At 42.1% G+C, this 12,191-nt stretch overlaps 1 protein-coding gene across 7 annotated transcripts in view; it reads left to right on the top strand.

Annotated features, from left to right (window-relative positions):
• The window catches only part of ccser2a (coiled-coil serine-rich protein 2a), a 100,225-nt gene that overhangs the window by 71,789 nt on the left and 16,245 nt on the right, over positions 1-12,191 (top strand). For 3 of the 7 annotated variants that reach the window (XR_015939537.1, XR_015939536.1, XR_015939535.1), the window contains exon 10: positions 2,801-3,577. Coding sequence is in view for 4 of the 7 variants with exons in the window: in XM_088635201.1 (XP_088491327.1) it covers positions 2,801-3,514 (714 nt within the window). In the remaining 3 variants the exon portion in view is untranslated. Of the gene's footprint in view, positions 1-2,800; positions 3,680-12,191 lie in introns of those variants that run through there. The other 4 variants (XM_088635201.1, XM_088635200.1, XM_088635203.1 and 1 more) reach the window with 3 other exon arrangements.

The following is a 12,191-nucleotide window of genomic DNA, read 5'->3' as shown; positions in this document are numbered from 1 at the left end:
TGTGGGTTATGAGGTGTACCCTTTCTCATTCTGCAGAGTAGTGAAGGCCCATTTTTAGAGCCTTGTTGCTCTAAGTTCAAACGACACTGGAGAGGCAAACATTGTGCACTTCAGCTATGGTGTTCACAGCACCAACAATTTTTTTGTTGGTTTCTGATTAAGTGTTTCTTTTTTTCCCCTCTATCTGTTACTCACATTAGGGTTCAGACCCTCTGGAATCCAGATACTGTACATGTCCTGTGTAAACCTTTAAAACAAGTTTCTTTTTCTTTTCCTTCTCTCCCTGTCTCATTTCATCATGTGCTTAACTCTTTTGTTAAGGTGCTGTGTACTTGTACCATTGCTTGTAGGTAAATGGCATCCATTTCTCTGATGCCTGTTTGAATCTTTAGAGTGAAAATATATACTTTGAGCAAATGTTTGTTCTTTAAGTAATTGCATCAAAACAGAACTGGTCGATCATGGTGTCAGCAGTAAGGTAGATGGTACTAATTACCTGTAAATCTGAGCAGTATAGCTCCTGTCTTGGAGCTGGGAATGCAAGGTGACTTCCTCCTTGAAACACCTGCTGGGTTTTAGAAGTTTGCTCTCTAGTTGTCTCCAGAATGCTGTGTCACCTTTATCAACTCACATTTCCTAATCCTTGTGAGAAGTTATAAATTATTTATGAAACTCTGCTAAAGGCCACCATCCCTTTTATTTAAGCCTCCTGTCAAGACAGACTTTGAAAAGTTTCCTGAGAGGCCCAGAGCAGAAGCACTGAGGGCCTGGGGAGGGGAGTCCTCATTACAGCCCAGCAGGAGTGAGGGGAGAAAGGCAGAGAGTGGGCAGTAGCTGCTTTTAGCGTCCTGCCAAGGCAGCTTTCCTGTTTGCCTGTTCTGCTCAAAACTGCGGGACTGGAAAAGAGGGAATGGAGGGAAAGCCATAGACTGCAGTGAGAAATTATGACCAGTCAATAGAGCAAAGGGAGACCAGTGATGAAGATTCAGGTGTTTCATTGCATAGTGTGTTACTTTAAACTTGAAAGCCTTACCTCATCCTGTGTGCAATGATGAGAACATCTATGCTGTTGTAGGAGGTCACTTGGTATTGATCCTGTGAGCACCATGAGCACTTCTCACGTGTGATTGACATTTCAGCAGATTTTTTTAAGGTAATGATTATTTCCCCATCATGGATGAGGGGTAAAAGCAAACTTATGTCAGCAGATCATTAGTTTTGGGGAGGGCAGGGGTTAATACCTTACTACTGTTTCTCATTTGCTGTGGCTGCTGGTTGTAGGATCTTATCTACTGGTCCTCTGTGTTGTCGGTGCTGTTTTATGCTGACATATCTGCCCATAGTGTGGCACTCCAGAGAAAGAATAAATGTGTTCATGTTGGGCCACAGCTGCGTTGGCATGGGTAATTCGTACAAATGAAATAACCGCACTGTTGATCTTTATAACCCCCTCCTCTAGCCTTTAGATGTTCTAGCATCTGGGTGGCTTAAGGCGCTGTGTACTGGTTCTGAGGAACCAAATCATTTGCTGAGGTCCAGTAGCAAACAACTCCTTTTTTTCTATTGTGCAAGGAGAGAACTGTGCAAATGATAAACTATTCTTTTTGTTCACGCTGTTGTACAGTTCAGCTGGTCCAAGAAGCTGGAGCACAAGGCTGGTGTGTACCCAGCCAGCAAAGTTATCTCAATTTTAGGTCGGCAACTTTGTATGCAGTGCCTCAAGCATCTGTGGTTTATAAATATTGATTGGAGTTGTGCTCTGTATACTGCACGCGCCTCATTTAGAAGGCACAGAACATCAGTTTTGGTTTGTCCGGATTTATGTAATATATGTGTATTGTATTTATTTTTCTGTTTTGCATTATGTTTTTTTGGTTTGCTGTGTCTGCTTTAACATCAAATGTACTTTATTAAGGGTATATCCATCTCATTTCAGCTTCAGAAGAGACTGAAATAATCACAACAGAAGGAATCCCTCATTGAGAAAAAGTGTGAAATGGAGCAGTGCATGCAAGCAGACCCAAAGTTATTGCCTTCCAGTCAGTGTGCAAAGGAATTATAGACTCTGCACATAATGACCACAGCTCTGGTGTAGAGGACCTGTGTTTTTTTTTATTTTTTGCATAAGAATAGAAGAATCTGAAAGAATTATTCCCTTTGAGTTTCACAGCCTTTGTGAATTTAACAGACAGTCATAAGTGTTAGAGGTCAAAAAATGGCCATATCTTTTTACTTAACAAGCAAACTCTAAATGTTAATAAGGGCCTGGGTTAACTTAAGTGCCTCACTGTTGGGATTAACCTTTTGGTAATTGGCGATGCTGTTTTCTAAAGTGGGGCAACAGTGGTGTGCTGCTGGTGTGTGCTCCCCCAGCTGCATCTGTTGTAAAGAGATGCAGCAGTAAAATAATATATAACTGGTGTGACCAAAGCTGGCCCTGGGAAGGCACAATCAAGCAGGTTTTTCACATGTAATTAGCACACCTGTAGTTTAATTTAATTAAGTTAGTGAGAGGTCTGTTCAGTTACAACAGGAGTGCTCAACTTTGGCTGTGGAAGGCTGTGGGATGTTCAGGGTCCAGATGGTCTTGTGAGGACAGGGCATTTTTTACCACATCAGAAAGATTGGCTTTCTGAAGTTGATGAGTTTAGAGGGGGTGACTATATGTGTCCAAGCAGGCAGCAGGTACACCTGATACTGACTCCCTTGCATTCATTTTACCACAACCAGGCTTTGGCATTGAAGGAGTAAAATGTTAAACAACTCAACCCTGAAATGATTTTTTGTTTCCTTTTCCCAGCCTCAAATACTACAGCCTTCCAGACGCTACCACACCGAGCTCCTCGCCCAGGGAAGACTAGCAAAAACAGCCCCCACAGAGGACCACAGTGACCGTGCTGAGCCTGCTGGGGCTGAGGAGCCGCCTTCTTCTCACTCCGGCCCAGATGCTTCTGCTGATACCATCAATCCCGCTGCTGCCACTGCTGTAGACCTACCAGCCCCAGCACCTGACCCAGACGAGCACAGCCCGGTCCTGAGTACACGGCTCAAAGTCAGCAGTGCTATGTCTTCTGCTGCTAAGCCTGGGCCCACAGGGACAGCCCTGCTCCCGGGTCCCCCTAGAGGGCCTTTGACAACTGCTGCTTCTGCTCCACAGAGAATCCATGGCAACGGACCCCCACGAATCCTGCAGCCGCCTCGCTTTTACACCAGAGTGTCCGTCCCTGCCCTTCCGCAAGAGGGTATCTGTGGGACTGCAGGCAGTCTGCAGGAAGGAAGCAAGGCCACCTCCAGACTGCTGGCACCATACTCTTCAGCGAACCTGAAAGTGAAACAGCACCCACCTCCTTCCCAGGGCACCCAGGCTTTGAGCGCAGCACAGGCCATAAGCCAATCCAGGCCCCTGGGGCGCAGAGACAACGCAGCACAGCAGGAGCAGGAGAAAGGCGTTCTCAAAGCAAGGGACCTGCTTCCCACCAATCACTCACGTCTCCCCAAGCCAAAGATTCACTGACTTCCTTGACGATGCACAAAAAGAGGACGACCACTGACTCCCAGGCCTGCAGGCCATTCCGGGGTGAGGTCTGGCTGCCTGTGTTCGCACTCCTGGGGCTGAAACCTCAGTCTTAGAAGTTTTCATTTATTGTCATTTTCCTTTTAAACTGCAGTAGATTAAACATTACTGCATTACTGCAGTTTCCTCCTGTGAGGAAGAAACTAAATAAGTAACATCTCCTTGCAGAAATAAGAACTTCCCTCCATGTTCAGTGCCTGGTAGTTTCTCTGTCAGTTTCTCCCCTACAGAGTACAGCTTATCTGCCATAAAACAGAAATACAGTTCAATATGTTCCTCTCTGTGGCTTCCTCATCCCTGCTGAATGTCCTGCTGAATGTACTGAAGTCTGCTTGCTTCCTATGGGGGTTAGTGTGTGACGTATGAGATTCACATTTTTATTTTATCTTGTGTATTGTTTCAAAAAAAGTTCCAAGATGTAGCAGTCTGGCAAGATGTAGCAGTCTGAAACTAAAGGGTAGTCCTGTTCCTTGATAGAATGAAGGGTGCGTTTTGATTGTCTTGGGGTGAAAATCTTAACGTAACAAACCGTTTGCTTAATGACTAGGTCTTGACAGCTGCAGACACATTCAGTGTGTGTCACAATCGACATGGCATCTCAAAGGTTAAGCAAGATTTAGTCAAGTGGTTTTAGACCTAGTATATTCAAGAGTGAATTCTTCTCTTATTTCCTCTGAAATGTTTAACTTGCCACAGTCCTTGTAGGAACCATTGAACTGTAAATAAATTGTGTTAACCGCAGCTGTGTTCGGAAGAAAAACTTGCACGGTATTCTGACTGACTTTTTGACTTCAGAAAGGAGCAGGCATCACAAATGTGTTTGGGAAAAATACATTTTGGTAACATTATTTACCATTATTTAGAACTTCTTGTACTATTCCAAGAGGCAGTTTTTCAATGGAAGTAAGCAGTTGCTCATTTAATGTTGTGAAACTTGTAAGAAGTTGTGGATGATGTAGCCCCCAAATACAGCTAGTGTTTTATTAAGACATGTTATTATAAACTGAGATCTTTGTAGCAGCTGTGGCGTTATTAGATGTTCAGCACACTGGGGCTGCACAGCTCAGAAAATGCTTACCTGTTAACCGCTATCCTGGCCTGGTGCATTTAATCCTGAAATTTTCCTCTAATATCTGGCAAAATGTCCTTTTTTCTGTGAACAGATCTGCAGAGTACCATACTATTCCCTCCAGGTAACAGTGCTGTTCTTTGTTGACTTTTTATTTATGAGAACCGCTGAGGTTAGGCTCTGTGTAAGCACAGCAGTTTGAGTGACATCTCTTCATGGAAGTTGTCAGGCTCACACTCTTATCCTTTTTAGGCTTCCCATCTTCCCTAAATTAAGGCATTTCCTTTCCCTTTTTATGCACTACTGGATGAGAGCCCTCGGAGGAATGTGTTACCAATATTGCTATTTTTACTACAGCAGAGAATGGTCAGCAGAGAATAAATGTGCTGAGCAAGTGTCATAGTGTACACTGTAAATAACAAAGCTTATAATGCATTTCTCTGCAGGCTGACATGGACCGTATAGACCTAATGATGGCTGACCTTGTGATTCACTACTTTACATGCGCTATTTTGTGCTGTCTTCAGATAAGCGTGTTAGCATAATCACGGATGAGGGCTGGTGCCAGAAATCGGGTGATGTACATGTCAGGGATTATGAGCACAGTGTGTGTTTTTCCAGAGTCTGGGTCAGCAGCATTTGTCAGTCACGTGCAGAGCTGCTTGTTTTAATCCAGCCATGCTCTCTTCAACAAAAGAGAACAAAAAATAACATGCCCTGCAAGCCTGAGTCATTTACATACTGTAGATTGCGTAGAAGGCAGAGAAGAGTGACCAAATCTTAGAACCGTACTATGCATTAATAAGCCCTGCCTCCTTTGAATGAGTACCTCCAGCAACAGTTTACACATGATGCCTATTGTCACTGGTATAAACATCAGCGTCTTGCATCAGGCTCAGTCCACAAGGCACAAATCCAAGCTCTGCTCTATAAGTCTGTACTTGTACCTGTTTTATTTTGTGCTTGATGTCTTCTTACAGCTATTATCTCTCATATTGCTCATTTTAATGGGACAGGGCTCTGTAGGTTTTGTAGAGCTGCCGCTGTGGTTGTTTATGCATGTCCAGGATTTAAATATACAGCACACAGCAAGACGTTTATATGTCCAGTCTAAAAAACAGCTCAAGTGATTTAATACTTTAATTTATTACTAACCTTTAGTTTAATATAATATTGAAATAATGCTATAAGTTCTCAGTTGACAAAGTTAACAAAAAACATACATAATAACACAGCTGCCTTGCATTTGGGAGATATTTAGGGAAGCATTTTGTCTGTGTGTGTCTGTGTGTGTCTGTGTGTGTCTGTGTGTGTCTGTGTGTGTCTGTGTGTGTCTGTGTGTCTGTGTGTCTGTGTGTCTGTGTGTCTGTGTGTCTGTGTGTCTGTGTGTCTGTGTGTCTGTGTGTGTGTCTGTGTGTGTGTGTGTGTGTGTGTGTGTGTGTGTGTGTGTGTGTGTGTGTGTGTGGAGGGGGGCTGAGACATCCTACCATACTGCATGGATCCATAATACTGGCATGCAGAACTTTTGTGTGCACTGGAAAAGTCATTTTCTCTAGGGCAAGCATCTTTTAGCATTGTATTAAAAAGAGTCAGTGCTGCACACACTGCAACGCTTCATGTGTTAAGAATTGGGAGGAATGGGCTCCAGTACTTTTAACACAATGCAGTATTTTTGAGTTTGTTTAATTTTAAAAACCCAGCAAACTGTGTAGAATTGTGTACTTCCTCTGTGTCAGTAAAGTGTATTTTTGAGAGATGCCAGGCAGTCAGACAGATCAGATGAGCCTGTCCAATTAAATTGGGCAAATCTCCTCATAAAGAGGCAGGACAGTTCATATTTGCTTTTTACAACCATCAGACGTCCACTTCAAACTGTTTGCATGATTAACTTGAATCCACTTATCAGGAGGAACATTTTTAAAGGCTGTTTAAAAGTATTAAATGCATATGGCATTTTACAGCATCTATAAATCCCACCTGTTTCACGCTGCACAGTCTGACAGACATATACTTTAATCCTTGACTGTATAAGGAGCTCTTGTTTAACGGTGTTTATAAATTTGCCGGGAGTTTACATCAACAACCTGTTATTTATATAAAATCCCACTTGAAATAGTTAATGTAGTTTAGCTGTACCTGAAACTAGAACAGGAACTGACTCACAGATGAAAGACTTTTTCTCATTTCCACTGGAGAAGAGGGATGTTACTGCCCTGGTTGCCTCCTCTCAAGCTCCTTTCTGTGTGAAGGAGAGGCCTTGTGCTGCAGCTTCATTTCTCTTGGTCTTTAGGACTGTCTTATTAATCTCCTAGAGGACAGGAGTGTCTTTGTGCTGTCTTTCCACCCATTACCTCACATTGGCCTAATTGACAAATCCAGCGTCCCTCTGGATCTGAATGATTTAAAAGTGACTCATCCTTTAATACGGCACACATTTGAAATCAGCAGCTGTAAAAGACCTTGAGATGTTATTTTAAAATCTCTAGCTGAGCAAAAAAAAAAAAAACAGAACTCTAAAACTTAGTTTAATTTGGAGCTCAAACCTGTAGGCCCTTTAGCCCTCCAGGTGTGCAGACACCCCAAACCTATCTCCATATCTCAGCTCCTGATCGTCTTTCTCAAACTCATATCTGCAGAGTGCTACTGACAGCCCCTACTGCCTGCAGGCACAGTACAGAAAACCCATTCTGAATTTGGTTAGAAAATACTTTTGAAGTATATTGCCGATAAGATGCAGCAATGTATTTAAAAACTTTAAGAAGTCTGAATATTTTCAGTCCTTGTCCATTTCTGGTCTGTGATGCCCTTGTTTGGGTTACAAAGTCAAATGTCTATGTAGAGTTTTATAAGGTCATAAATGCTAGGGTTACCAGTATTCCCGCTACTGTTAAAGGCTGTGTAAAGCAAGTTGTTAATGAAGGTAAGGTACAGAAGGACTGTTCACTGTGTTGGCAACACTGAAAGGAACTGAGGGTGCACAGAAGTGTGTTTCTTTTAGCCTACCAAATATTTCCTGGCATTTCTGTTGTTTTCGAACTGAATACCATTTTCTTTTCATGATTTGATTTATTTTTTCTTTCGATTGTACAGTATCTTACGCCTGCATTAGAGATGTTATTTTTTAATGAACGGATTTATTAGTTGAATAAAAGTGTTTTCCATTTGAAAAAGTCTTTTAAAATATAGAAGTTCTCTTAAAATCCCCAAACTAGTTTTTCTTTTGCTGTAAGGAGAAGCTTAGTGTATTGTGTTGTGTTTAACGGGGCTTGTAGGCGTGTTTAAGATTAAGCATACCCTTTTAGTGTGGGGAATGTGGCTGTGTAACACAGTGTTCTTAAGGAAGAACAGAGAGCTAGTTTTTGTCCTCCGCTTGTCATTCCAATGTAGAAGGCATTAGAACAGTATGATCCAAGATGCATGTTTTTTTACTCAGGGAAGATTCTTTATATAAAGTCTTTTTCCATCAGTATCAGAAGAGGAGAGGATAACATAGGAGATTTTAATGTAATTTGTTCATTTTCAGAGAGACGAAGCTCTCTATCTTGTTTTGAATATGAGGTTCAGCTGAAGGAGTATCAATTTGTAATCTACTCTGAAGAGTCAGCTTCTATTGTTGGGTATTTTTATTAGCTGATATATAAATAAGATATAGCTATCTATCGCATTGCAGTTGCATGTTGAAACATAGCTGGTAGTGAAATTAAATTGTTGTCAGGGCTATAGAAATGGGATAGTGACTGGGGATTTTTTTTTCACAAGGTTTTTGCAGATATTGACTCCTGGTCTGCAATATTCGAAGGAGCTTCTGTGCGCAGTTCTAAAGCTGGAAAGAAAGATCCTTCTTATGCCCAGGTCTGTCAGTGTGCTTGCTTGTAGAGGAGTACAGGAGCATGGTCTGTGAGATGGAAGTTGACAGCTACACAGAAAAAACAGGTTTTGTTTCCTTTTGAAGCGGCAGCCTAGTTGCTGTATTCTGTTCTTCTGCCTGTGGCGGTCTTTGTCCCTGTGCAGTGCCGCTTCCTAGGCCTTGAAGGAAATACATATCACAGCATTTCCAGAAACATGGAGAGAGAATGAAAATGTGGTCTTCGGCTGCTCCCTGCAGAACCACTGAAGTAAACTTTTTGGACTCGCTTTTTGGTGCCGTCTTTTTCTCGAACTCGAACACCTTCATTAATACTGATTGAGCACAAAATGAGGGGGTCTATTTTCATGCCAGGATGAGCATCAATAAGAGAACATTGATTTTAAGGCGGCTAAGGGAGTAGTCAGGCACCCCCACTATTCCTGTAGCTGTGAGTGACAGCAGGAGTCCCCTCATTGCTGCCTGTCAAGAAGAGACTGAATCAATCTGTCCAGTCTGTCTCTTAACCCCCAAGGCTGCTTGAGTGAGTGAGCGAGTGTGTGCTTGCTAGAGGAGAGGCCCTCTAGGGCAGGAGTGTTCAGCTGTCTTCACCCGTAGCAAGTCCCTCTCACCATGCCTAACGTGGTCAGAGAACCACCTGCCTCTTTTTGGCATCATCTCATTCTTCCAGCATTTTCCATACCATTAAAGCAGATCTTTGTATCTAAATGATGGAGCACTTATGACAATCTGTTCTGTTTTGTCTTTCCAAACAGCTTTGAATTTAAATAAAATTTAAGTTTTAAATTTAAACTTACTAAAACATACTTATTGAGCTTTCACTTTTACAGAAGTGTTTTCCGCTGACCCAGTGTATTCACATTCGCTCATTTGGAAGTTCACAGTACTGGTTTACTCTCGCTTTCCGACCCAGAGTGTGGCTGCAGTCAAGTTCCCCCTCAAGTCTGTTACCCACACTGTTATTGCTGGGTCTCACCAGGTAACCATGTTATATAAGTCCAGAGAAACAGAAGTAAAAGCACTTTGCCTCCATGGTCAGATGGGAGTGAGGGATTTTTAAAGAATGCAGCTTGAAGTGGCAGAATATATTCCTAGGATCCAATTATATTTATATTGTTGTGATTCGCAATACTGAGGTCTGATTTGACTGCTGCATACTTAACAGGTTTGACATTAAGCTTTTTCAAAAAGCTCAGTATCTCAGCCTGTACTGTATATGCAATAGGACTGAATGGTCTTTATTGTGTGCGTGCATTACTCCACTCTTCCCACAATCATTTCCTCCATACACTGTGTGCGATAAAACACTTTGTTTACAGCCAGGAATGTCAAAGATGACTGACGATCCTTTAATAGGTTATAAATCATCATTCTCCTGACTGGATGCTGTATTGCAGAATGAAATGATTATTTTTTTGTGAAAGCTTTTTGTTTTTCCTTATTAAGTATTTCAGACTGACAAACCTGTACTGCTGCATTCTCATGTATCTTCCTGTTGTATAATTTGTGCAATACTGTAAGAAAAACTGAGAATATACTGTTACATATAATTATAAATATATACTAATTATAATAATTGCTACTAAGTTGTAAAATGTATTATAGAGTGATTTCGTTATAAACTAGGAGGTTGTAAGAAGAAAAGAAGTCAATCAGAAATGCACTTTAAAACATTGCAGCTGGCGGGACAGTGACGAAACGCATCAGACTGCAATGTGGTCTCTTGTGTTCTGCTGAAATGATCTTTGTTCCCTGTCAGGCCCGCTCTCCTTGAGGCGAGATGTAGAACGTAATAAAGACTGCACAAAATCTTCTGTGTGTGGGGGTCCTTTGTTGGCTCAGCTGAAGCCTGTGTTCACTGATGAGAAGCAGCGGATAGAGTATGCTCTGGTCTGATACATGGGTGGCAGTGCAAGGGAGTGGCATTGCTGCCATGCGAAGTAGCAGGCTGTTTGCTTGCAGCAGCTTCAGACTTGCAAGAAGGAGAATGAGTTATTTCTCCTGCAGTCATTACAAAGGGACTGAACATCAGACTCGGAAGAAGGAGAATGGGTTGTTGCTCCCGCAGGCAGTGTAGAGGGACTGAAGTGTTCGCTGTGGTGAGTACTGTAAAGTGAGGGAGTCAACCTGGCCTTCAGTTCATGTTGCACCTCAACAATAGATTAAGCTTTCTCCAGACTGGGCTCCAATTAACACTGCTGGTTAATCGTATCCCAGCTCTACCCTGTGGCACAGCCAGGTACTTCATGAAATACAGTCGGATTCCATATACACTGGGCACAAAAACATACCACTTCCCCAACACACATTGCTTCAGCTGGACTGTGTACAGACCTGCAGAAGACATACTATATCTTTTATGGTAATGAGACAAGCTACTAGCACCCTGAGGGGAGAGGTACACTAGCTGAAAATCTAGACCTCCTTCTCTGGATGCAATGATCAAATGTCTTTTAGGGTCACAGTGGTTTCTTGATACTAGTGTTCACTCCAACCCAAGAAATACACAGTCAAGTTTCAAGTTCCCTCAACTAAGACACATTTTTGTTCACTGCTGAAACTTTGTATTTTTTCGCAGAATCAAAAAATATAAGTTTAACATAAAATCACTTGCATATGTATTTATAACTGGTGGGTCCATTAACTTTAAAGCATGTTTTCATAACATTACAATCTTACAAGCACTAATTGGTTAATGAGGGACCATAACCCTTAAGGACCACAGGTCTTCAACCGTTCCTAAAGAACTGTTACATTTTTCTTCTGAAAAGAACTGGAAAGAAAAGGGTAAACTGTTTGTGGAATGGAATCAACTTCAAAATAAACAGTTGAAGAGTTTCAGCGCTGTTCATGCACCTCCAGCTCTGCAGGTCTTGTGGTGTGTGGATTGGGAATTGTTGCTATTCTGTTAAGTCTATAATAACATCAGACCTATCTGTGCTGGTGCATAAAACTCGTCTATCAGGCTGCACTCCTGCACAGTATGTATTTTCACTCAGCATGCCTCCTGGTTCTGGGGGAAATGCACTGCCTGGGGATCATGGGGTCACTCCAGTCATGGGGGCTTTCTTAATCCTCTAGTCAACAGGAGGTACCAGGGTTCCTGAGACTCACTACACCCTGTGTGTGGCTGGTGTGGACTGCGAGAGTGGTGTGCTGTGGAGAGGCCTTGACCTGCTGGTGTGTTGTTTCAGCATAGCCTTGAGCTCATGGTTCTGTGTGTTGCTTAGGGACTGCCTGCATCTAACTCAATCAAGCTTACTCCTCTGTGTCTCTGCATGTTGTGTTTATTTTATAAACACATTTTTTGAGCATACGTGTGTAGTTTTTTATCAGTACTGCTGATGAAAATCGAGGTGTTTTATTTGTGCTTAGATGGCTTCATTTACTTTAAATATTCCTCATTACCCAAAAGGCTACAGATTTCAAACCTGTTTCCTCATAAATGCATCGGAAAATGTCTGGATTTCCTCCCGTCAATTTATTCACTCACTGGGTGAGATTTTTCTCTTTTCGAATTATCAGACATCTAACATCTCTTTATATGTGCTTGACGGGAGAAGATGTGCTATGGAGTGCATTTGCTCAGCCAAGGAGAAAAACCAAATGCTATTTGTGATTCCAGATTATCAGATTCAGATGGCTTAATGGAAACATGCTATATTAGTATGAGAGCTCCTGGA

The sequence above is a fragment of the Lepisosteus platostomus genome, chromosome 6 (assembly GCF_059453375.1).
Source record: "Lepisosteus platostomus isolate fLepPlt1 chromosome 6, fLepPlt1.hap1, whole genome shotgun sequence".
Lineage (NCBI taxonomy): Eukaryota > Metazoa > Chordata > Actinopteri > Semionotiformes > Lepisosteidae > Lepisosteus > Lepisosteus platostomus.
Note: the sequence above shows the minus strand (reverse complement) of the source record. Positions and strands in the feature narration are given on the sequence as shown.